At 40.1% G+C, this 25,666-nt stretch overlaps 1 protein-coding gene across 1 annotated transcript in view; it reads left to right on the top strand.

The window, feature by feature from the left end:
- Positions 1-25,666, top strand: part of LOC124545856 — a 1,204,377-nt gene that overhangs the window by 806,469 nt on the left and 372,242 nt on the right. Inside the window, exons 4-5 of the mRNA XM_047124814.1 lie at positions 12,409-12,580; positions 18,423-18,653. Coding sequence (XP_046980770.1) covers positions 12,409-12,580; positions 18,423-18,653 — 403 coding nt within the window. The remainder of the gene's footprint in view (positions 1-12,408; positions 12,581-18,422; positions 18,654-25,666) is intronic.

Raw genomic sequence — 25,666 nt, 5'->3', positions numbered from 1 at the left:
TGTCGGCAACTTGTGGCAATAATAGCTCAGAGGTCACAAATTTATTTTCAAAATGTTACACACAAGTTAGATCCTGCACTACTGAAATGTTCACAAATTAAGAATGTCAAGTAGTTCACGAAGAAAGAGTACAGGTTAAGATGTGATGTTTCCGGTATGGACTTTTCTGAGGGGAAAACATCAAACAATTGCTCCATTTTCCAGTAGTTCCCAAGAAGCAACTATATGAAACTGTCAGGAATTAATGGATTTTTAGTTGTTCACTTCTCTTATGCGATGTTCTTTTACAACTGGTATTAAAAATGTCATCGCCAATATTTTATGCATGTTGCAGCTCTTGTACATAGGTACTGTACAATGTTGGTATTTGGAGGTAAAGTCTACATACTTTTATGTGGATGCAAGCATTTAAAATGCTATCAAGCAATTCGTTCCCTTGCCGGTATACTTCTGACTTAACATTAACTCCGCAATCCGTAATGCGGGGGAGAACTGTATTATCGCCGCTACCACTTCAACGCGCAGGAATAGTTTTATTGTTGAGCTAACCTTCGCTTGTTCTTTAACAACAGAATTCGCAGTAACATTGCTGTGCCCCTTTTCCATATTCTACATCGATGTGCGCTTTTAAGGATCTAAGAATATCGATAGTTATTTAGAGTAGAGCATAATATGCCAGTATGATTATTACACATCAGAGCGGCTTTTTTTTTTAAGTTCAGTTTTTCGCTTGGTTTGTTATTTAGCACCATCCTTATTGCTTGACACAGCCTAAACTTTTCCTGGGCCGGGGGGGGGGGGGGGGGGGAGGGAAATTGGACTATTTATCTTTTTCTGTAAGGATTTCTAGAGATTCTTTTCCCTGAATATTCTTTTTAGCACTTCCGTGTCCTATCTGCCAGCATTATTTTCAACATCATTTGACTGAGTAAATAATACGAGGGTTGCCCAGAAAAAAACATACTGCATTTATTTTTCTCAGCCGAAAACAGTACTACGGATGCGAAATGTCACGTACGTATTATTCGAAGTCTCCTGAGTGAACGCGCCAAGTTTCCATCACTTCTGACATAGTGTAGCTGCAGGACAGCTTCAAAATGTGGTCTGTAGGTGACGTACGTTACAATCAACGTGCCGTCTTTGAATTTCTCACTGCAGCGAAAGAAACTGTGAGGAATATTCACAAACGCTTGTACAAATCAGTGGAGCATTTGCTGTCACAGAAATACAGTTAGTCGCTGGGCACGGGGGGGGTGAGGTCATCAGAAGGCGGTTCGGTGGAGCTCCGCGATTTGCAGCGGTCGGGGAGACCATCCACGGCTGGCACAGCTGACACACCTTATCTAGCCCCCTCGGACTTCCACTTGTTTGGGCCATTAAAGGATACCATTCGTGGAAGACATTTTGAGGAGTATGAGGTAGTGACTCACACAGTGAAGCACTGGCTCCGCCACCAGTACAAGGATTGGTAGCGACGGGGCATACACGCCCTTGTTTCGCGATGGAAGAAGGCCATAAAACACCATTCTTTCGTGTGTGCAATTCTCATTATGTTCAATAAAGAATTGTTGAAGAAAAAAAAATGCGGTGCATTACTTTCTGTGCAATCCTCGTATATTACTTGTTGAGATATAGCTAATTCCAGCATCTCAGTTACTAATACTCGCTGCTACATGTTTTTCCGGACGTAACAGATTACTCATTCGTACAGCTAATACAGTCACGTTAAAGAAAACGTACTGTGGTGTCGTCAGCGATAGCGAAGACACAGCATTAACGGTCAATCTTCTATATAAGAACCTAGGTGTATTTCTCGAAGGGTCTTCATAAAATATAGTCGGATGAACTGTTTCTGCGGTACAAACGCACCTGCTCCTTTCGCGTGGTTAATGACCTGGTACTTCAGTGTTTGGGGCCTGTGGCGATCGTTACGTGGGCGCCCCGTGGGACCTCGTTACGGCCAACTGCCGACCTCGGCGGAGGTGACGTACCCACGTGTCGTATACAGGCCAGTCCAGCCTCGGCCCGTGGCCCCTCCCACACTAACACTCCCTCCCCCTCCCCCCGCTGGCTTCTTCGATACGAACGCAGGCGCTGCAACAAATCTTCCCCGCCCTCTCTCGCTCTCTTTCTTTAAACATACATCGTGGTGACCACCAACGCTCCGGTCTACCTCCAACAGTTACTGCGTCGGTGCTGATACGATCTCATTATATCATATAACCAAAGTCTGAGCTCACAGGTGTTAACTGTGTGCTGTTCATCCGGTGAACTCAGACTAGATGTCGAACAGCTGTCTGTGCGTCCCAGCCAAAGATCTTCGTACTTCGTGATATAGCGCCCACTAGTATCATTTAGAACGAAACGTATTGATAGTGAGCCCACCTGGCCTACTACATCAAAACATTACAGATTTCTGGAAAACGGCAAAATGAACTGTTTTAAAGAGAATGCAAAAGATCGGTGACAATTCTGAATTTCATCACTTCATTCAACTGTATACTGACAGACTGACCAGAAAACTGATTCTGTCGTACTTCGATTATGTTCTACCTCAGTGGACAGTGTACTATTCAGCTTCTTAAACGAACGCAGTGGTCGCTTTGGAGCTTTGCAGAGTTCTAGAACTGGTACCAGATTGTCAAGTGATCATCAGCCGCTCATCGCTGACATCATAGTGAAGTGATTTTTATCAGACTGGCATGTGATCCTTCACCTCTGACATCGTAGTGAAGTGCTTTTTATGTGCCAGTCGGTTATGTCGAGTCAGAGCAGTAAGGGATGTCGACGCGACGCGGAGACGCAAAGGAAAGGCAGGAAGGAGCTCGTGTTTTCACATACCTATAACCACACCGTGAATGTAGTTGTCCTCAAGGTGTCTACAAGGAAGGGTGCACCATACTTAGCGGTGTAATACGACGTAAGAACGCTGATGGTAAAAATACGCTGACAGGGACCGGACATGTAACGCCTTTTGAATGACAATCAGATTCTGCTGTCTGTGCATGCAGGTCCATGTCAATCAGCAAACACATTTGTAGTCGGTTACCTCACAAAAGGCCATGCTCCAGGCGGCAGATACCGTTGCACGTCTTTAACGGGCGAAACAACGTAGAAACTGGACAATAACTAAGAGGACTGTAGAAGTGGTCCGCCAAGTCGTGATTCTTACCTCCTTTCAAATTATGCATCGTCAAGTGCACTGACGGGCCTGTCGGCGTTTAAGCCGCAGTCTGTGGAGTGTACATTTTGTAGTTTATTTATTTATGTATTTATTTATCCTGATCTGAATAGGGTCATCAGGCCCTTTCTTACATCGCACCAGTGCTTCACACATACAGTAACTTTTTTACTTCTTAGCTACCTAAGAAATAACAATTTTAATATTACAACTGGTATTAAAATGAGTTGAGTGTCTGAGGTGGCAATGTAAGTAATATTGACTTTGAACTAATGGGATTAAGGCTGGTAGTACTTGGGATAGCTGCAGCTTCTGCCACTGGTAGTGATAACAGTAATAATAATGATAATAATAATAATAATAATGACAATAATGAATGGACAGGTAGACAATTTAAGAAAATTCTTTCTAGAACGAGCAGAAACTAGCAAAATACACAAAGCAATCACTCATATAAATACATCGGCTACACCACTACAATTTCATAACCACTTCTACAACCCTCTAGATCACATAACATCAACAGATACGAAGAAAGTAAATTGGAAAAAGAAAACACTACATGGCAAGCACCCGTATCATCTAACACAGCCACACATCGATCAAGACGCATCCAACACATGGCTAAGAAAAGGCAATATATACAGTGAGACGGAAGGATTCATGATTGCAATACAGGATCAAACAATAAACACCAGATATTACAGCAAGCATATTATTAAAGATCCCAATACCACAACAGATAAATGCAGACTTTGCAAACAACAAATAGAAACAGTAGATCACATCGCAAGCGGATGTACAATACTAGCAAATACAGAATACCCCAGAAGACATGACAATGTAGCAAAAATAATACATCAACAGCTTGCCTTACAACATAAACTTATAAAACAACACGTTCCCACATACAAGTATGCACCACAAAATGTACTGGAGAATGATGAATGCAAATTATACTGGAACAGAACCATTATAACAGATAAAACAACACCACATAACAAACCTGACTTCATACTCACCAATAAAAAGAAGAAATTAACACAACTAATCGAAATATCCGTACCCAATACAACAAATATACAAAAGAAAACAGGAGAAAAAATTGAAAAATACATCCAACTGGTGAGGAAGTCAAGGACATGTGGCATCAGGATAAAGTTGACATTATACCAATTATACTATCAACTACAGGAGTCATACCACACAATATCCACCAGTACATCAATGCAATACAGCTACATCCAAACTTACATATACAACTACAGAAATCTGTAATTATTGATACATGTTCAATCACCCGAAAGTTCCTAAATGCAATATAACATATACCGTACAGTTAAAAGAAAGTCACGCTTGATCAAGGTCCGCGTCACTTTCCATTTTTGACCAGACATAACGTCTGAGAAAAGAAAGAAAGAAAGAACAATAATGATAGTAGTAAATATAAAAAGAATTCGTGAGTGTACAGTATAGATGTTTTCTGATACAGCGAATTCTGGGAAAGGAAATTTAAAGAGACTGCACCAGCTAAGAACAGTGGGAAGTGAGAAAGATCATGTTGGGAACAATATGTACAAGGGTAACGAGTGCGTACATGGAAAATCGTAATCATTGTTGTTGCACTAGTAGATATATCATTACCTGCCTTTTGAAATTGGAGATGTTATTTAGTTTCCTAATATACTGCCATAGATTATTCGAGACTCGGGTTTCCTGCTACTGAGAAGGATCGAGAAAGTGGCTGAACAATGGAGTGGAACAGAAATGGTTTTGCTCTGATGAGAATAGGCGTTTCTGCCATGTTGTTAAGACTGGAGCGCTAAAATCGACGGGAAATGCGCGGGACGTTGATAAGACAGCAAAGAAGACCGAGGGTGTGGAAATCTCTCCCCTTGTCTGCTCGCAGCCAGGACAGCTGTGCCTCTGATGGTGAAATATGATCAAAGATTCGAACATTACAGATGTAACGAACACAGGCTTTCTTAGCCATAAATGATGCTTATTCCGTACATTAACTTGGGACCATACACTCATGTTGCAGTGAGCATCAACCTCGATGATTGTTTCAGCAGTCTTATACGTCTCCACGATGTGAGGGCTGTGCACACCGTCCTCTTCCACTATAGCATCAGCAGTATTTACAGTATTGCAGGCATACGTTCCTGGTTCGACGAACACTCCCCACAACTCGTCAAACCTTCAGTCGCCCGCTAAGTCACCCATTCTTAATCCCATAAAATACGTCTGGCGCTATTTGCAAAAGCGGGTGTAACGCAGGAATCAGCATACAAACAGTCTGGCAGCTCTGCGGGTTTAACCGTTAAATAAGTGGCTTCAGCTGAGTTTGGCATACTTGGATAAACTTCTGGACACTGTTTCCCCTCAAACTGAGACCATTAGCAAAGCTAGACGCGGTCTTAAACAATGTTAGCGAGATGCCTGTTAGGGGTGTCTAATTTTCTTTCTTTCTTTTTTCTTTCTTTCTCCCCCCCCCCCCCCCCCACCCGATTTGCTTACGTTTTGTTGGCATGTCAAAATAACGCCATGCGATGCAGCAGAAATGAATGAATTAAGTAGCATACCTATATCGTACTAACCAAAACTTTAGGTCTCTTGTAGAAAATTTATATCGTTTGTTCGGATATGCCACGACTGATGGGAAAAATTACGATTGAACTATGCCAGTGTCCACTAATTATAAACTGATATTAAAATGTGTAAGGCCATCTATTTGTCTATCTAAAGTGAACTACATTTTTACATATTTTGTATCTGAAGGATGCAGTGCGTGTCGACATTATTAGACTCCTACCCGCAGAAGTAAGACCCTCGTACCATGGTTTGAATAAAATCTGGTGGACTTGATGTACTGGCTTGCTTAAAGCCTTGATCTTAACCAACTTGAAGTGAGCAAGGGCGTTGCTGCCAGGTCGATTCGCCCCCAAATCTCAAAACATTTACCAGTCTTGTTGCAGAAAAAACTTAAACAAGTTGCGTTTTCAGTGAATCACATATTGATGGAGCGGTTTTCCGAAGATTAATAATGCATAATAAAGGCCTTATACGCTTTTACTAGTCGGCAGTTGCCGGGAACCGTTGGAATTTACATTAGTGCAATGAACGACCAGATAGTTGTAACTGCATTGCGTTTTTCCTTATTGTCTGTTTTATAAGCGCTTTTCGACTAACGAAGAGTTTTCTAAAATTTCAGAAACGTAACTAAGTTATAGTCTTGTCTTATTTAATTATATTTAGTGTTCCCTACGAGTCTTGTCTCTAATAATTACTTTGGTAAAAGAAGCTGCTTGGATGTCCACAGTTTTTTCCAAATTTGAGTAAAAATAGGTTTGTTCTCTACAACAGGTCATGAGTAAAAAGCACGCCTGACGAAGCAAGTTGCAATGAGAAGACCGCTGCCTTGGATGATATTGGCAGCTTGGGGAAACACCGATTGGAAAAAAAAAAAAATGCTATTTACTCTTGCCGAACGAAAATTTTGAAAACAGGAACTTACAAAATATATTGTGAAGGCTACTTAGACCTAACTGATCAGAATGATGTTTTACTTTGGGAAAAAATTATTTCTGTGTTGTCATTTCTGAGGGAATAACATAAGCTGGAGAGACTGGAAAGATTAACCAATTTGTGAGGTATTATTTGTACTAATATTATTGTTGACAATTTCTAGAAATTCGACACTGTGTTTTACTTTATTTTCTATAGAAAAGTGCATACAGAAATTGCTGTTCGCATTTCAGGTATTCCTCATGGATCACGCCCGATTCTTTCATTCAAGGATTACAATTCGCTCGTCGATACGTAAGGTGATTAGCGTATTATAGTTAAGGCTCGTTTGGCGACTGTTTTGACGCTACAATTCGACTTCTCATAACGGCGTCGATATATGAAAATATATCTTTCCTGGGCAATGTGTGGACAGTTGAGATCTTTGCGAGGATCCCACCGAAGCTTTATTACGCAACAGAGGGATGCACATTGTGGTTCACCAAGATCTAGTCATACACTGCGGATCGTGGCTTCTAGTGCTGTAAGTAAGGGAACGCGACAGAATAGATATTGAGCGAACTATACTACACATTCTAATGTACGTAAGTGGTGGATAAAATATTAGTATTTTCCTTTACCTCATTCTCAGACCGCTACGGAGCTTAACGACTGTTCAACTAACAAAGCTTCATGCTGCAAAAATGTTGTAAAAAAACTCAGAGAAAATATTATTAAATGTTTGGATATAAGTAAAAAACGAAATGAAATGGTTAACAATAGTTTCAGTTTTGTTTTTAATTTCGTAGCAGTTAGATGTTATTGGAATAAGAGCAAAATATTCTAAACAATCGTTTCGTATCTACGTCTTGACGAAATATATTTGTTGAATGCCCGTTAAGTACAGCACGTTTTTAAAGAGTAATTTACGCTATTGCGAGAAAGAGTTTTATCCTTAATTATTGATCGTGTGCTTAGTTAGTTTGAAATTTAGTATGACGTGACAACATGTGGTATCCGTCCATTGTACAACAAGTAGATACGTTTGTTGTCCAAACGACGAATGCAGGCAGTGTAATAAGATATTGGCTACAACAAAGGAATAGGCAGGACAAATATAAAAAGAATCGCACTGACACAAAATTATTGAGTACGTTATTTGTGTGTGTATATAGCTATATTGCTTTCATTAATGTTATGTTGTCGTTTTATGTAGTTCCGGTGAAGCACTCCTTTTATACCGTCTCGTTACTGCTGATACCTTCATTACAGATTATGCGTGTATATTACCGACAACTGTAACTCAAGCATCTTTGCATTTTCTATCAATGATGAATTGACAGTAAGCCGTCCTGTGCTGGGATAACCCCTGGCGCTTACATCTGAAATACTTGTCTAGTATCTTACATCGTATTGAGAGTAAAGTATATGCAGTCCAAAGACAACATTTCGGTTACAAGGAGCACAAGCATTGGGTGACCACGCCTGTACACTGTACTTATTTCGTGGAAATAGTGTTATTTTTTAAGCCTGATGTGTTGATCACTCTCTATATAAAAACAAATTATGTAGATCTCAAGTTTCCGTGCTTTTGACATCTTGTTAAATCAATCATATTTTAATTAATGGGCGTCGGTGGAAGAAACTGCTAACCCACAAGAGCGCATTTGGCAATACTGCCTGTTATATGTTTAGTTAAATTCAAAGACAAGATCATTAAAACAATAATATTAAACCGTTCAGATAGAAGAGTGTTTTTTCTAGCAGTACACATGAAACTAACAGTTACCATCAAGTAATGCAGCAAAAAGGTAAGAGGTAACTTGATCAGACTATGCCTTGGTAAACTGAGGATTAGCACATTCTTGTTGCGCCCCTTCATTTTATGTTGTTCATTAATAAAGGCGTTTGCATTTTTTTCCCCTAAGGGACCAAACTGCTTAGGTCATCGGTCCCTAGACTTACACATTACTTAAGCTAACTTATGCTAAGAACAACACACACACCATGCCCGAGGGAGGACTCGAACCTCCGACGGAAGGGGCCGCGCAGTCCGTGAAATGACGCCCTAAATCGCGCGGCAGCGTTTGCATTTCCAAAGAGTGTTGGTAATATGTCGGTCCCAACTTCATTTTTGTAATGCCGCCAGTGCCTCTTTGTTTCACTTACTGAACAGCGATAATGTTTGGTATTAATTTTTACGTTAAGTTGGAGGTAAACAACGGCAAACCACCTCCATTAGGACGCCGATGCAGAATTCCTCCATTTGCTCCCCTCCGGTCGTTCCCTGAGTGTGGGACTACTTTGACTCTTTGGTTTCCTGTTCCATTCACCTCCGGCAACAGTTTGTTAATGTGGAAATTGCCCATTTGCACTTCACTTAAACATCTTCGTACTGTGATTAGTATCCATTACATGGAGTTGTGTCCTGATTTAAGAAATGATTCATTTCTGCTGTTGCCTCGCCGCTCCTACTTGGCGGTAATTTTGTTCGACTGTCAGTTTCTAGTACATGCGAGGGATTTAAAGTCACCTTTTATGTTGGTTGGTAACGTTTCTCGCGCAGCTGAGTTTTATTTTTTGATCAGGAAATCACATAGCAATCGGATTTTTGTATTCTTATATATATATAATATACAGGGTGATTCAAAAAGAATACCACAACTTTAAAAATGTGTATTTAATGAAAGAAACATAATATAACCTTCTGTTATACATCATTACAAAGAGTATTTAAAAAGGTTTTTTTTCCACTCAAAAACAAGTTCAGAGATGTTCAATATGGCCCCCTCCAGACACTCGAGCAATATCAACCCGATACTCCAACTCGTTCCACACTCTCTGTAGCATATCAGGCGTAACAGTTTGGATAGCTGCTGTTATTTCTCGTTTCAAATCATCAATGGTGGCTGGGAGAGGTGGCCGAAACACCATATCCTTAACATACCCCCATAAGAAAAAATCGCAGGGGGTAAGATCAGGGCTTCTTTGAGGCCAGTGATGAAGTGCTCTGTCACGGGCTGCCTGGCGGCCGATCCATCGCCTCGGGTAGTTGACGTTCAGGTAGTTACGGACAGATAAGTGCCAATGTGGTGGCGCTCCATCCTGCTGAAATATGAATTGTTGTGCTTCTTGTTCGAGCTGACGGAACAGCCAATTCTCTAACATCTCCAGATACTGTAGTCCAGTTACAGTAGCACCTTCGAATAAAGGTGACGCTGACGCCTAGTCAACAGCGCCTCAAGCGAACAAATGTACAACTAAATGAAACTTTATAGCTCCCTTAATTCGACGACAGATAGTGCTTAGCTCTGCCTTTTGTCGTTGCAGAGTTTTAAATTCCTAAAGTTGTGGTATTCTTTTTGAATCACCCTGTATATTTATGGCACGTGACGTTCCAAAGCAGTTCGATGCAACTCTAGAAAATTTTCGAAAAAATTGACTTTGGAGTTTTCCGTCTATGTTTAAGGCGCTTAAGTAATGTCGATTGTTCAGCAAGCAGCGTAGCTCTGTGGTAGCGCTTTCCTGCCTCGTAGGGGGCCTGGGTTCGGTTGTCGGTGATTGAAATTTTTAAACAAAGGTGCATGTTCTATGAGCGTTTCAGTGAAGCGTAAAATAAATAGAGATGGAAAAAAAATGGTAGCGCTCGAGACTGGTAGTCGCTGTGTCGAGCATCGTTTCGGTCATTGCGTTTTTCGTTTTATTTTCGTTGAGGTCGAATACCTACATCATTTAAGCAGGAAATACAGTTCAAATCTAGTATATACTAATTAATTTTTATTGTACTGACATTTCAATGAAAAATGTGTCTTCTTAACTCTGCTTATGTACCGCAGACAAAAATCCAGTTTTCCTTGCAAGTTAAATTGTTAATAGTCAATCATTTATAAAAGATTGTTAATTAAAATTGTTTAAATTAAAAACACAAAAATTAATTTTTATCTTTATGTATTTTTCGCGTCACGGAAATGCTCGTAGAACATGCACCTTTGTTTACGAACTTGTATCCTCCAGGAATCGAACCCAGACCCTCGCATAGCAACCGAACACTCTCCCATGAAGCCTCGCCGTTTTCGACATATCGGCCTCACTTTAGCTATTAAACATCGTCGGATATCTTCAAGGTCGATTTCCTCGTGAATTTTGAGAGGTGCATCGACTTGCTTTGCAGGTTGATATTTGGGTTCTGAATTTAACGTGCCATACAAAAATATAAGTAAATACACTACTGGCCACTAAAATTGCTATACCAAGAAGAAATGCAGATGATAAACGGGTATTCATTGGACAAATATATTATACTAGAACTGAGATGTGATTACATTTTCACGCAGTTTGGGGACATAGATCCTGAGAAATCAGTACCTAGGACAATCACATCTGGCCATAATAACGGCCTTGATGCGCCTGGGCACTGAGTCAAACAGAGCTTGGATGGCGTGTACAGGTACAGCTGCCCATGCAGCTTCAACACGACACCACAGTTCATCAAGAGTAGTGGCTGGCGTATTGTGACGAGCCAGTTGCTCGGCCACCATTGGCCAGACTTTTTCAACTGGTGAGAGATCTGGAGAATGTGCTGGCAAGGGCAGCAATCAAACATTTCCTGTATCCAGAAAGGCCCGTACAGGACATGCGTTATCCTGCTGAAATGTAGGGTTTCGCAGGGATCGAATGAAGGGTAGAGCCACGCGTCGTAACACATCTGAAATATAACGTCCACTGTTCAAAGTGCCGTCAATGCGAACAAGAGGTGACCGAGATGTGTAACCAATGGCATCCCATACCATCACGTCGGGTGATACGCCAGTATGGCGATGACGAATACACGCTTCCAGTGTGCGTTCACCGCGATGTCGCCAAACACGGATGCGACCATCATGTTGCTGTAAACAGAACCTGGATTCATCGGAAACAATGACGTTTTGCCATTCGTGCACCTAGGTTCGTTGTTGAGTACACCATCGCAGGCGCTCCTGTCTGTGATGCAGCGTCAAGGGTAAGCGCAGCCACGGTTTCCGAGCTCATAGTTCATGCTGCTGCAAACGTCGTCGAACTGTTCATGCGGATGGTTGTTGTCTTGCAAACGTCCCCATCTGTTGACTCAGGGATCGAGACGTGGCTGCACGATCCGTTGCAGCCATGCGGATGCCTGTCATCTCGACTGCTAGTGATACGAGGCCGTTGGGATGCAGCACGACGTTCCGTATTACCCTCCTGAACCCACCGTTCCATACTTTGCTAACAGTCATTGGATCTCGACCAACGCGAGCAGCAATGTCGCGATACGATAAACCGCAATCGCGATAGGCTACAATCTGACCTTTATCACAGTCGGAAACGTGATGCTACGCATTTCTCCTCCTTACACGAGGCATCACAACAACGTTTCACCAGGCAACGCTGGTCAACTGCTGTTTTTGTATGAGAAATCATTTGGAAACTTTTCTCATTTTAGCACGTTGTGGGTGTCGCCACCGGCGCCAACCTTGTGTGAAAGCTCTGAAAAGCTAATCATTTGCATATCACAGCATCTTCTTCCTGCCGGTTAAATTTCGCGTCTGTAGCACGTCATCTTCGTGGTGTAGCAATTTTAATGGCCCGTAGTGTACAAAAATCCGATTGCCATGTGATCTCCTTGCGAGCGAACACGAAGAAGTGTTTTGTTATAGTGGACAGCATTTGTGATGTTGCTGAGAGTGTGTGTTGTGTGTCCGCAGGAAGACATGCAGCAGCTGCAAGTGTCCGCGGGACGCGCACGACGTGTACCACGAGGAGTGGGTGAACGTGCGCGAGCGCCTCGGCTTCAAGCCCGACCGCCTGGAGCCGCGGGACCGCTCCATGAGCGACGGCTACTGCTGGGTGCCGCCGGGACTGCATTCCACGCAGCAGGTGCGTAGACGACACACTAGTGAAGCTCCAAAGCTGACTGCCAAGCCCCAACATTGCCCTTCACAGGTAACTTGAGGTTTTCATTGCGGTACGTTGATAAGAACACAGCCAGATTTGAATCCCGATCCTTGTCGTCTTTCGAGTACAGTGCAGTAGTCGATCCCATTTTGTGCACAGGATCTCGATGACCGAACCGGTCGTCTTCTTCAGGTGCTGTGAGCTGTGTCATTACGAATGCACATTATACTGTGCACCAAATGGAATTGACAGTTCGACTTTACACCAACAACTGCACCATTAATTAATCGTGGCGAGAAAGCCTGAGAGTTCATATTGTCATTATTTGTTACGAAACTGAGAACAGGGTGAAGTACGCAATGACAACCCCAGAATTTGTTTTTTAATGTGAAATCTAGAACCCAGCACTACCTGGATATTTATTTATCCCAGTCTTATGTAAGATAGGAAAAATGAATGAAGTCAATCTACAATGTGAAAATCATTCTTAGTTAATTTACAGGTACGAGGCGCGCTTTTAAGTAAGTGCCGTTTTGAAATTAAAAAAAGACGTGCTAAGATATCTCAATAATTTTATTTTTACATGAAAGCCTGTACCTTAATCTAGGAACTGACGCCATTACAGTCTGATTCTTCCTTGTTTACGTTGTGTACTGAGTGTTTAAGATGCCTCCGATATTCTTGAGTCCCGGCGATGTGAAGTACGGGCTGTTATAAGATTTCTTAATGCTAAAGGCCTTAAAGCGACCAATACTTATCTTGAAATCTGTGCAGTTTACGGAGAAAATATTATGAGTTATGGAATGGTAAGAAAGTGGGTGAGAGCATTTAAAGATGGCCGCACAAATGTGCATGATGAACAACGGAGTGGGCGTCCTTCGGTCGTTAATGGAAGTTTGGTGCAGGAAGTGGACAATAATGTGAGAGAAAACAGACGCTTTACGATTTTCTCCTTGCGGGATGACTTTCCGAATGTTTCTGGTAGTGTTTTGTTCAAAAATGGTTCAAATGGCTCTGAGCACTATGGGACTTAACATCTGAGGTCATCAGTCCCCTAGAACTCGGAACTACTTAAACCTAACTAACCTAAGGACATCACACACATCCATGCCCGAGGCAGGATTCGAACCTGCGACCGTAGCAGTCCCGCTGTTCCGGACTGAGCGCCTAGAAATGCTAGACCACCATAGTGTTTTGTATGGCATTGTGACCGAGCACTTGAATTAGCGAAAATTGTGCGCACGTTGGGTACCGAAAATATTGACGGATGTGCACAAAACCAAACGTTTAGACAGTGCATTGACTTTCCTTGAGCGGCACCACAACGACGGTGATGATTTCTTAAGCCAAATTGTTACGGGGGATGAAACATGGGTGGCCTACGTCACACCAGAATCAAAGCAACAGTCCATGGAAGTCGAGCAAGGGCATCGTTTTGCTGCAAGACGATGCCCGTCCGTATGTGGCGAATCAGACCAAAGATCTCATCACATCTTTTCGATGGGAAACTCTAGATTATCCTCCGTACAGCCCCGATCTTGCGCCCAGTGACTACCATCTGTTCCTGCACTTGAAGAAACACCCGGGCGGTCAGCGTCTTCAAGACGATGACGAAGCCAAAGCAGTGGTGATGCAGTGGTTAACAAGTCAGGCGGCAGACTTCTATGAGGAGGGTATTCAAAAACTGGTACAACCTTATGACAAGTGCCTCAATATTATGTAAAAGTAAAATTATTGAGATATCTGCTTTCATATAAAAATAAAATTATTGAGATATCTTAGCACGTCTTTTTTTAATTTCAAAACTTAAAAAATACGCACTGTATTTTAAAAGTATACATTCAGTACATTAATTATAAAATAAAATGTTGTTTTAATACAATACTTGATTCTACACAATATTTTCCCACCAGGTGAAAGAATACATATATTCTTAGTTTACCTCTCTCCTGAGAAAGCAACATAACTCTGCCCACAGAGGACAAATTGCAATCTCTACAGTACTTGCTACGGCCACCCCCACTACTAGGTGTTAAATGTCAATCAGTGCTTTCATTAGTCAGTTTGTTCCTTATATAACTAATTTTCTCTGTCCTTTCACACCCACACATCCCATCCCCATGACTATGGGTGTTAGGGCACCCTTACCATAAAATAGTAAACCAATGTTCCAGGGGCTCAGGTTTATACTTACACTTCATCATTTTCACAACCCCACTTCCACATATCTACTTACAAATTTGTATCCTTGTCTTCCTAATCCTTAGGGAATTAATAGAAGGTGGCTGGTTGTACATTCCTAGATTCCTCATTAAAGCTAATTCTTGAAAGTTTCTAAGAAAGCAGTTCAATTTCCTATCTGGACATTCAGCTTTACCTTTCCTGTGGTTTCCCTACATTGCTTTGGAAAATGCGAGGCTTTTTCCTGTGAAAAGGACATGGGATTTTCTTCTTCTTTTTACACCAACCAAGCTAGAGCATTAGCTTTAATGATTTCACCCTTGACAGAATATTAAAACCTAATTTCCCTTCCTCCTAGCAGAACTTCACAGTTTCATCATCTCTGCCCACTGATGTACTGATACAGTAATAGGATTCAGAATACTCTTACTTAAGTTGCCTATTTGACATTATATGGGACTTACATGACATTGAGAAGAACTGTTTGTCACTAAATTTATGCCACTGATGTGTGATACTGTACACCAACAATTACGTGAAAGGGTTACCTGAATTTCTACAACCTGAACTCTAATGATCAAATATGTCAGCCATACCTAATGTTCTCCATAATTTTTATAACTTATGTTACATTTAACACTATGTATTGGAGTCTGGTGAGTAAATTGACTAGAACTTGGCATATTTCCATTTACATAAATATGAGTTTTACCTCTGTACCCTTTCCTGTCATTCTGTTTTTCCTGTTAAGTTTTCTCAACTGTATGTAAATGATGCAATTTTATTAGAATCTCACTGTGCAGAAATACCAACAATATAAGGAATAGGACAGATTGCTACTCACTGTAGTGGTGACACGTTGAGTTGCAGATAGGCACATTGAAAAAACTGTTATACATTTAGCTTTCAGTCAAAGCCTTCTTTAGTAAAGGAGACACATTGACACTACCATTCACACAAACAATCACACCTCACACACATGACCGCAGTTTCCAGCAGCTTGGACCAGAATGAAACTGTCGTCCAACAGAAGCAGCAATATGGAGGGGGTGGGTAAAGGGGTAGCAGGGACCGGTGGGGCACTGGGAAGAGCACTAGTGGAGCATGACTAGAAGTAAGCATGACGAGACTGCCACTAGGTGCAGCATCAGGGGAGAGGGAGCTATGGGGCATGGAGATGGGGGGGGGGGGGGTAGTGAGAAAGGAGAGGAGCAAGGAAGGGGGGAAAGAGACAGGCCGATGCGATAGCAGAGGGTGGCACACAAAGAGGGTAAGGGGATATGCTTAAGCAGGAGGTGATAAGACCCATGGGGCAGAAACTGTACGGTGGAGGATGTGTTTTTCTGAACTATGCAGATGGGAGTTACCCTTTAAACACATTATCCCAGCCTCACTCTAAGGTAACCAACCCACTGCCCAACAGTTTCCTCTCTTGCTGTCCTGTCATTTCCTCCTTATTCACAACCCCTGACCCTCTTTGTGTGCTACCCTCTGCCAATGCAACTGTCTTTCTTTCACCTTTGCTGCTCCCCTCCTTTCCCACTCCCTGTGTTCCCCCCTTCCGTCTCCGCCTCCCTGCCTCACAGCCCTCCAACGCTATGCCAGGTGGCAGTGCTGTCGTTCCTGCACCCTCTGCCAGGCAGCACTCTTCTCTCCCCCATCTGTACCCTGCTATTGCTTCCTCTTCCCTGCCACCTCCTGATAGCTACTTCTGTTCAATGTGACAGCTGCAGTCCAAGCTGCCAGAGATGGTACATGAGGTGTGCTTGCTTGTGTGAATGAATGTGTGTGTGTTTTCTTTTCTGAGGAAGGCTGTGGCTGAAGGCTACATGTGTAAAAGTATTTTTGTTGTGCCTGTCTGCAACTCAACGTGTCACCTCTACAATTAGTAGCAATCTGTCTTTTTGTTATTATTCAAACTTGGAGTTTGCATAGTTTGGTTTTACAGAAAAATGTACACACACACACACGCACACACACACACACACACACACACACACACACACACACACACACACAGAGAGAGAGAGAGAGAGAGAGAGAGAGAGAGAGAGAGAGAGAGAGAGAGAGAGAGAGAGAGTGAGAGTAATTAGAATTAGATGTTATGGTGGACTAAGGAAAGGATGGGAAAAAGTGCTGCAGTGGTTAAGACACTGGACTCATATTGAAATCCCTGCTTGGTTCTCTAGATTTAGGTTTCATGAAAATCAGTTAAGGCAAATGCCCAAATGGTTAATTTGAAAAGGATACATCCAGTAACATCTTCCATCCTTCCCCATTTTGAGCATGTATGTAATGACTGTAATCTCTTCCTAAAAAAAACCTTTGTTTTCAGAACACCCCATAGAATGTGCATTATTTGTCCCATGTTATACATCCAAGTGTAAACAAGTGATGGCACAGTATGTCAACATCATAGAGACGATTTTTGTCAGACTGAGACAAATAAGAGATTTAACTACAGTTTCAGTGTGGAGTGATTGTAGGGGCCCAAACACTTGAGCAATCTGTTGGAGATATTTCACAGAAGTCATGTGTGCTCAGATGTATTTTCAGTGATGCTACTTTGAAGAGGAAATGTCACGGAAGTACTAAACCAGATTATTGTTCTTGGTGGCCTAACAAATTGTTAAAGACTACGAAATTCCCAGGCATACTGTATGGAGGAGTTATCAGCCACCCTTTCATAGGACTTGTGTTCTAACTCACTTACAGGGGCCAGTGACAAAACAATCATGAAGAAGCAAAAGGAAAGAATATGTCGCAAGGTGTGTAACACTGAGAAGCTCATGTGTGGATCTGGTAAAATGTATGGTGACTGATATGTAGTTGAGTATCACATGGCAAATGTGCAGGAGTTCTTGCAATGTCTGTGTTTGCTGTTTCTGGGGTTAACTTACAACACTGCTTTTGGTCCGTGCCGGACCGAATGTGTGGGTCTACATAAACATTTTTGGCAGTAACATATTACCAGTATTGCAATAAAATTTCGGATTTGGGCATTTTCTGTACAGGTTAATAATGCTCCTGTTCACAAAGCAAGGATGATTGCCTAATCATTTGAAGAAAATAATCCAGATTTGCTTAATTGATGTGAATATCAGTTCAGCTTGTTCCAAAAACATAAAAAATAAATAATCTCCATGATTAAGGAATAGTATAATTTATTAAATCCTTAGCATGTTTCCAGAAGATCAATCATTGAAACAGTAATTAGCAAAAGGGAGTCCGTAATACTTGTAACATGGCAGATATCTTTGGAAAAAAGACTGATGGGTAATCGGAGAGTTCTGGCTCTATAATGTGTGTTCAGTAGATGAAATATCCCATTAGATACTTTGTTATGTTTAGTGTTTGAGTCGTGTTCCCTACATCCAGCTTCAATTCAAGGTGTGAGAAACCCAAAAAGAGGAAAGCCATATAATTTTACAGTTACAGTGATTTTCTGGTTTACTTTGTTAGTGTACCTCACAACCTCATAATGCATACATCAGAATAAATTATCTTAGCAGAATGGTAGACTAGAGTTGACTGGACAGTATCCCAAAGATGCTAATAAAATTAAATTTTACACTATTCACAAAAAGCATAAAAACTTTAGTTAAACTGTTACAAAAACTAATCTAGCTTTTATGTTTTGCAGATTGAGAAATACTTCTCAGAGCTGCCTCCTGAGAAAGTGCCAGAGATGGGAAGTGTGGGTGAAAAATACCGTGACAAGCAATTGGTGCTGCAGCTGCCCAAGCAGGACTTGGCACTTGCTTACTGCAAGCACGTTGAGACACAGCACCATGCATCCTATGAGGACTTTATAAGTGCTCGGAATGAAATTGCCCTCGACATTGGATACGTTCGTGAAGCTGGTGCCTACACGGTATATTTATATTTTTATATGTTCTGATACACAAATTCCATATTGATAATAAATATTAAACACTTTTTTTACATGAAATTAACTATATTGACACATACACTACATTGCCATCTTTTTATGTTTCTAACAGTTATTTTCTTTCAGGATCACATTGTGTTGTTTATCTTCCATAATTTTCAGATTTTTTATTTTTATTTATATTTATTTATTTATTTATTTATTTTGCAGTGCAATGATTTTTGGTCACAATCTTCTCTCACATTAATGGTGAATGAGGCTTATCTTGGTCAAGAAAGACATTTCACTCACTATTCATTTATATTGTTTTCATGGTTATGTAGGGTTACAAAAAAAAAAAAAAAAAAAAAACTGTCCACAGGCAGTACACCCCATCTCTCTCTCTCTCTCTCTCTCTCTCTATCTATCTATCTTTTTGAGGTATGAAGTGTAGCGTTGGTATCACTGTGAAAGTGACAGAACAGGCCAGAAATAACTCTCAGATCTGTTTTTTAAGCTACTTTGGCTCAAGGTATGAAAAAAGGTGTTGCAAATGCATTTTCTGCTGTGTTTTTACATATCTGTTGCTGGATAATGACAGCACTTCTGTTAATTAGTTGATCTTTTGGTGTCTTGAAGCAGGAGCAGCACCACTGGAAAACGAGAAAATAAAATAGAGGGGAAAGCCAGCAAATCAAAGATCTCCTGCCCTTTACTTTATTATATAGGCTCTTATTGTCTCTAAGTGCTGCATCAGAAATCATTTATGAAAATTGTATTTCTCAGTGTGATTTTTTTGTTTTCATTGAAATTGCAGGTAACCTCCTCTTACAATCACTATATATGAGACTCACCTTTATCATCGTCCATTAAACACTGAAAAATTAAGGATGAAATTTTGATAATATTATGAGAAAGATAGATTGCTACTTGCCACATGGTGGAAATGTTGAGTTGATTCATTTATCTGGCTCATATCCCTCAGTATTAGAGTGGTTGCCTCATTAAATGTCCATGTGTCATTGTTAAAAGTCAGAACTGTTTTTACTCAATGGTTGTAAACTTCCCATTTTAGATTCACAGGAAACTTGGATTTGAAAATGTTGTGTAGTTTAGCAAAAACACAACAGGCCATTTTCACTCATATGTTTATTTCTTTTGCTGTACATCAGTTATTTTCTTAAAGTGGTCTAAATACAAAAACACGTTGCTCTACTTTCAAACTTCCTTGATTAAATGTTTCCATTCATTGCTGAACTGGCTTTGGACTACAGGCAAATAATACAATGTCATCAGAGAAAGGGAGATTATAACACTGTCATGAAGGTACTGTCACATTCATTTCTCCAGTCAGCCAGTCATTTATGCTCCTTCAGTAGCATATTGTGATGTAGACAAAGGGTTTAAATGGCAAAAACTATTGATGGATCTGAACTGTATTATTTATTGTTGGAATTGTTTCTTTTCCTAAAACCAATATAAGCTACAATGTAAGCTACACTTTAATTTAGAAAAACCCCACTTGCCACCAAACATACAATTAACTTCTTCACATTTTATCTTCAGGTATACTGTAATGTGGTGTGAATAATTAATTGAACATAATTTCAAGATGGGTGCAGTTTTATTCTGGTTGCATTGAAATACATCTTACTGCATCTACATCTCAACATCTACATCTCTACCAACCAACTGGGGCTCATTCAGATATTATGAACAGTGCATGTGATACAAGTACAACAGTAATCCAGAAATCATCGCCAGCAGGCAAATATTATCTTTACTGCTGAATACAACTTAACTAGCTGTTGCTTATCATTAGAGATACTCAAGAATTCCTTTAAAAATGCCAAAAATGGTAAATAATATGACATGTGAGGATGCCAGGATCTGCCAGTAAGAAGTACTCCTTCATTATTCTTCAGGTTTAAAGATCTGAAAACTTCCCTTAGGACTGCTGAGAATAATCTGGCAATATGCAATTTCTGTGCCTGACTGCTCTTACATTCTGAATTTCTCACTATCCTGATGAAATCAGTATAATAATACAGACTTACCATTACTCTGTTTCTGAAGCATTGCTGGTACAGGTATTGTTGAAACTGCCTCAAAAGTTTTCTTAGTATCTATATCCCTGCATGTGTCATTAACTACTGCTATCAGGATTTACTATTAATCCACAGAAACAGAAAATAAGATTTGTTAGTGTGTCAGCTTGCTGTCTTTTTTAAAAAAGAAAGACATACATTGAAGGCAAGTTTTAGAAAGCATGTATTTCAAATAAAGCGATGGACTCTTTTTGCCAGGGTTTTCCTACACCAAATAAAGAACATGTTTTCACTTGATAATGGCCTTCCATGTCACTGAAAGTGATATGCAATCTAACAGCCAAGATTCAAGTTGCGGAGTGCTGTTGTCAGACAATACATCAAAAATGAGAGCTAACCATGATAAAAAAAAAAGAAAAAAAAACTCTATTCAACTGGTAATAAAGACAGTGAGAATAAAATACAGGGGAGAAAAATAGGAGAAAAAATATAGAAAATTAAATAAAATGATAGTAAAAAAAATTACAAGATGGTGGGACATGCTGACAGGCTGACGGAGAGTTATAATACAGACTAAAAGGGGAGGGGTAACTAAGGCTGTGAAAGAGATAGGAGAAATGAAAAGGAAGGGTCCAGCATAAGTCAAGGTCAGGTGGCTAGTGAGATCAAAGCATACATTAGGGAGTTAGACTGTGTATCGTGAATTTTAAAGCACTGGTACACTGAACATTAATTTGGGAGGAATGGGATTCAAATTACATTTCAGTTCTCCATTTTTAACTCATACCACTGACTGCCAATCTCAAGATGATTCCTTTTAAAAGACTGAAACCTATTTCTTCCCCTGCTCTGATCCCGTCTGAGATTATGTCAATTAAAGTGGCCTCCTCCTCAATAAAACATTAAACCTAAAATATTAGTTTTGTCCCTATGGATGAACTGCTGTCGGGGGCAAAGATCCACATGATCTAATTAAGAATACAAGTGGCTAGATCCCTGCTTTTACATGAAATAGCACCACTGACAATTTTGTAGTGTAATACAGTTTGTTAATTTGTCGTTGGGATGTTTTACAAAATGCAATTGGACATACACTGTTATACAGAAGAAAACATAAAAATATTACACTGTAGCTGTATTACAATGTTTTTCTGTTTCACTCTCGTCATACTGTCATTATTGCACTCATTCTAAATTGTTGTTTTTCCTTCCATGATTTTCTTCTACAGTCTGCTGTGTAATTTTTGTTCATTTATTATCAAATTATAGTTACAGATTGATTGTTGTTGTTTTGGCTATGCACCTTAAGGGGGGTTTGATGGAACTCTGTTCCTGCTGCTTGCCAGGTATCCTCTTCTTTTCAACACAATTTCTGCATTTCAAGTCAGTGATAATCTGCCTTATGCACTTATACTTGGGTCAGCCTCTGTGATTCTTTTCATCTACCATTCTTTTGAGTAATATTTTCAGCTGTAATAATGTAACTAATACTGTATTATGTGCCCAACATCTGTCTCTCTGTTGCATTACATTCACCATTAGATATTTTGTTCTCATTGACTCATTTCAAGAAATCTTCATTTGTTAACCTGTCAGTCCATCTACATTCAGCACATTTCAAAGTGTGAAAATATCATTGTCTATACTATATTATTAATCTTTGAAGGTTGTGTTGTCATTATAGAAACTTCTTGAGTTGACTTTATTGTAGTATTGGTTATGCTTTGATGGTTTTGACATATCCTTCTAGGATTGTTGTATTTCTGTGATGTTTTAATAAAGGTTTCATGTTTAAATGGCATTTGGTGTCTTATCAACATGGTAGCAGTCATGCACAGTTGATAAAATTTTCATGAAGTGCAACAGTTGTAGCCGATTTTGACAATAACTCAACACTCTAGAAGTGCAAAAGATGATACAGTTGCTGATGAAAGACAACAAACTGAAAAACTCTCTTGTGAAGGAGAACCTGGGGACTCATAATGAGAACTATATTTAGAGTATGACAACATCTTTTACGTTATAAATGGGGCAGATCAGGCTGGAAGCAAGCAGGCAAATTTACAAAACTAATCTTGCTAAATGAACAAAAGATAATGCAAAAGCAAAGCTACAGCTACTTCTGTCACTTGAGACCAATCCTGTTCTTTGTATTGGGGAATGAAAGACTACCAAAGACATTTGGGATGAGCTGCATAAGATGTACATTGTTCGCTCAGCTGAAAACATTGATCTGCTTAGACACAAATTTCATAACATTGTTCGGATGGCATCTGATGGTACACAAGGACATCTGGTCCAATTTGATAAAGTACAAACACAACAAGTTGATCAATGATGGCAACCTTCGTGCGCGATTTTTGAAAATTTTGCCCAAAGAGTTCAGTTTCATTTATATTACAAGGCACAGTTTACCTGTTAAAGAGAATATGTGGAACAAATCACAAACACAATGTTTAGATCATGAGCTGAGAATAATAGATAGTGATGATGAAATTGTTGCTACAACAATGATGCAAAAAATGAAGATTAACAAACGGTGACAAAGGTGCAATCGGACTTCATCTGAAGCAGATATGTCAAAATCATCTTATTATAAAAGGACTGAAGATGGAAAATGCTTTTCATTAGGTAAAGTAGGTCGTTTGTCAAAACAGCATAAAACAAATTTGGTTTTTTACATGACAATTGATCAGATGAGTGCACTAGAACAGTGTGCACAGACAAAATAAAAGACTGTGCTATGTTGTCAGCTTGTGTTACATATGTGGGACGTTCAAGAATTTGTAGCCCCAAAGATACTTCAAAAACTGAGAAGAAAGTTTTAATGATGAGATGCAACAATTTTTCTGTAGATGTAAACAAACTGGACTTTGTTGAGTGGTGCATTGACAGTGCTGCGACACATCACATAACAAATCAGCATTATTGATACACTAGGCCTGTGCTTTGATAGTGCCATTCAAAACAATAGAGGTGCAACCCCCTTCCATGACAAACACAACTACACCGCAACACCACTGCCTCCGAATTTTACTATTGGCACTTCGCACGCTGGCAGGTGATGTTCACTGGACATTTGCGATACCTGCACCCTGCCATCGGATCGCCACGTCATGTACCATGATTTGTCACTCCACACAACATTTTTCCACAGTTCAGTCGTCCAATGTTTACACTCCTTTCACCAAGCGAGGAATCATTTGGCATTTACCGACATAATGTGTGGCTTATGAGCAGCCACTCAACCAGTAAAACCAAGTTTTCTCACCTCTCGCCTAACTGTCATAGTACTTGCAGTGGATCCTGATGCAGTTTGGAATTCCTGTGTGATGATCTCTAGAGAAGTCTGCCTATTACACATTACGACCCTCTTCACTTGTTGGTGGTCTCTGTCAGTCAACAGATGAGGTCAGCCTGTCCACTTTTGTGCTGTACATGTCCCTTCACGTTTCCACTTCACTATCACATCGGAAACAGTGGACCTAGGGATGTTTAGGAGTGTGGAATTCTTGCATACAGACATATGACACAAGTGTCACCCGATCACCTGACCAAGTCCGAAGTCTGTGAGCTCTGCGGAGTGCACCATTCTGCTCTCTCACGACGTTTAATGACTACTGAGGTCACTGATATGGAGTACCTGGCAGTAGGTGGCAGCAGAATGCACCTAATATGAAAAATGTGTGTTTTGGGGGTGTCCGGATACTCTTGATCACATAGAGTAACATATTGTGTAAAAAATTATATGAAAGTTTTCAGTAACGCAGCTGAGATAATACTGACCTGTCCAAAATTCAAAAAGTAATACTGGTATTGAGAACTACTGTTAAGAAAAAGTAATGCTAGAGGAGGGTGTCCTGTTACACTGCGTCAAACAAGACACTAATAATATTGTATCCAAGCATTACAGGTTTGATCTTCCTACTCATCCGCATTAACTTACATTTTTCCATTTTCAGGGATAGCTCTCATCGATCACACCAATTGAAAATATTGTCTAAGTTGCCTTGTATCTTACTACAGTTACTCAACTTTGACACCTTACCGCACACCATGGCACCATCAGCAAAAAACCGCAGATTGCTGCCCACTCTGTCTGCCAAATCATTTATGCATATAGAGGACACCAATTCTACAGTTTCCATGAGACTGTAAGGCAGTGAGAAATTCAGAATTGAAAGAGGAGTTAGATAAGGAGATTTCACATATCCAGAACTATTCTCAGATCCTTAAAATAGAGAAACGACATAGAGAATAGAAAGTATCCAAACAATTCTCATTTTGATACTTCCTGGCTTTGTTTCACTGATGATATTGTACTGTTTGCCTGTATTGCAACTGGTGTTCTATTAAAAATAAAAGAACTTAATGCAGCAAGTTTAAAAATAGTGTTGGAAATCAGTTAAAGTCAGACTACACAAGCACTGTTGCTAATGCTGTCAGGTATTATGGTAAACCCAATACAAGAACAAAAATACAACACGTATTACAGTTACACAGTCTAACTATCTTTCCTACATATAGAAAAATACTCTCTATTTTTGCGACTGATTCTACTATCAGCTGCATCTTGGGAAAGTGGATGAGTTGTTAGCTATTCCATGAAAACTTTCTGTTGCTTATCAAATTGTACTATTACAATGTTTGTTCCAATTCATCTGCATTTACCCAGGTGATCTGAACATTTTTTTCAATATTTTAATTGGATTGGAAAAGTTAAATTGTCATTCATATACACCTCTTTCAGTTAATGTAGGAAAACTAGATAATTTTTAGCATGGAAATAGTTTAATAAAATTTACTTGCAGCCATTCATTCTCAGTAACATCTTGGTAGAAGTCAAGACAGAATCACTCATAATCTTGACAGATGTCTTGCCAAAATCATTCAGGGAGAAGGCATGATTAGGAATTATTGGTCATAAAAAGAAGTGATGTGGATGTCAAAAGATTACTCTGGTATAGT

The sequence above is a fragment of the Schistocerca americana genome, chromosome 8, assembly GCF_021461395.2.
Source record: "Schistocerca americana isolate TAMUIC-IGC-003095 chromosome 8, iqSchAmer2.1, whole genome shotgun sequence".
NCBI classification, from domain to species: Eukaryota; Metazoa; Arthropoda; class Insecta; order Orthoptera; family Acrididae; genus Schistocerca; species Schistocerca americana.
This window is presented reverse-complemented; position numbering and strand designations above follow the sequence as displayed.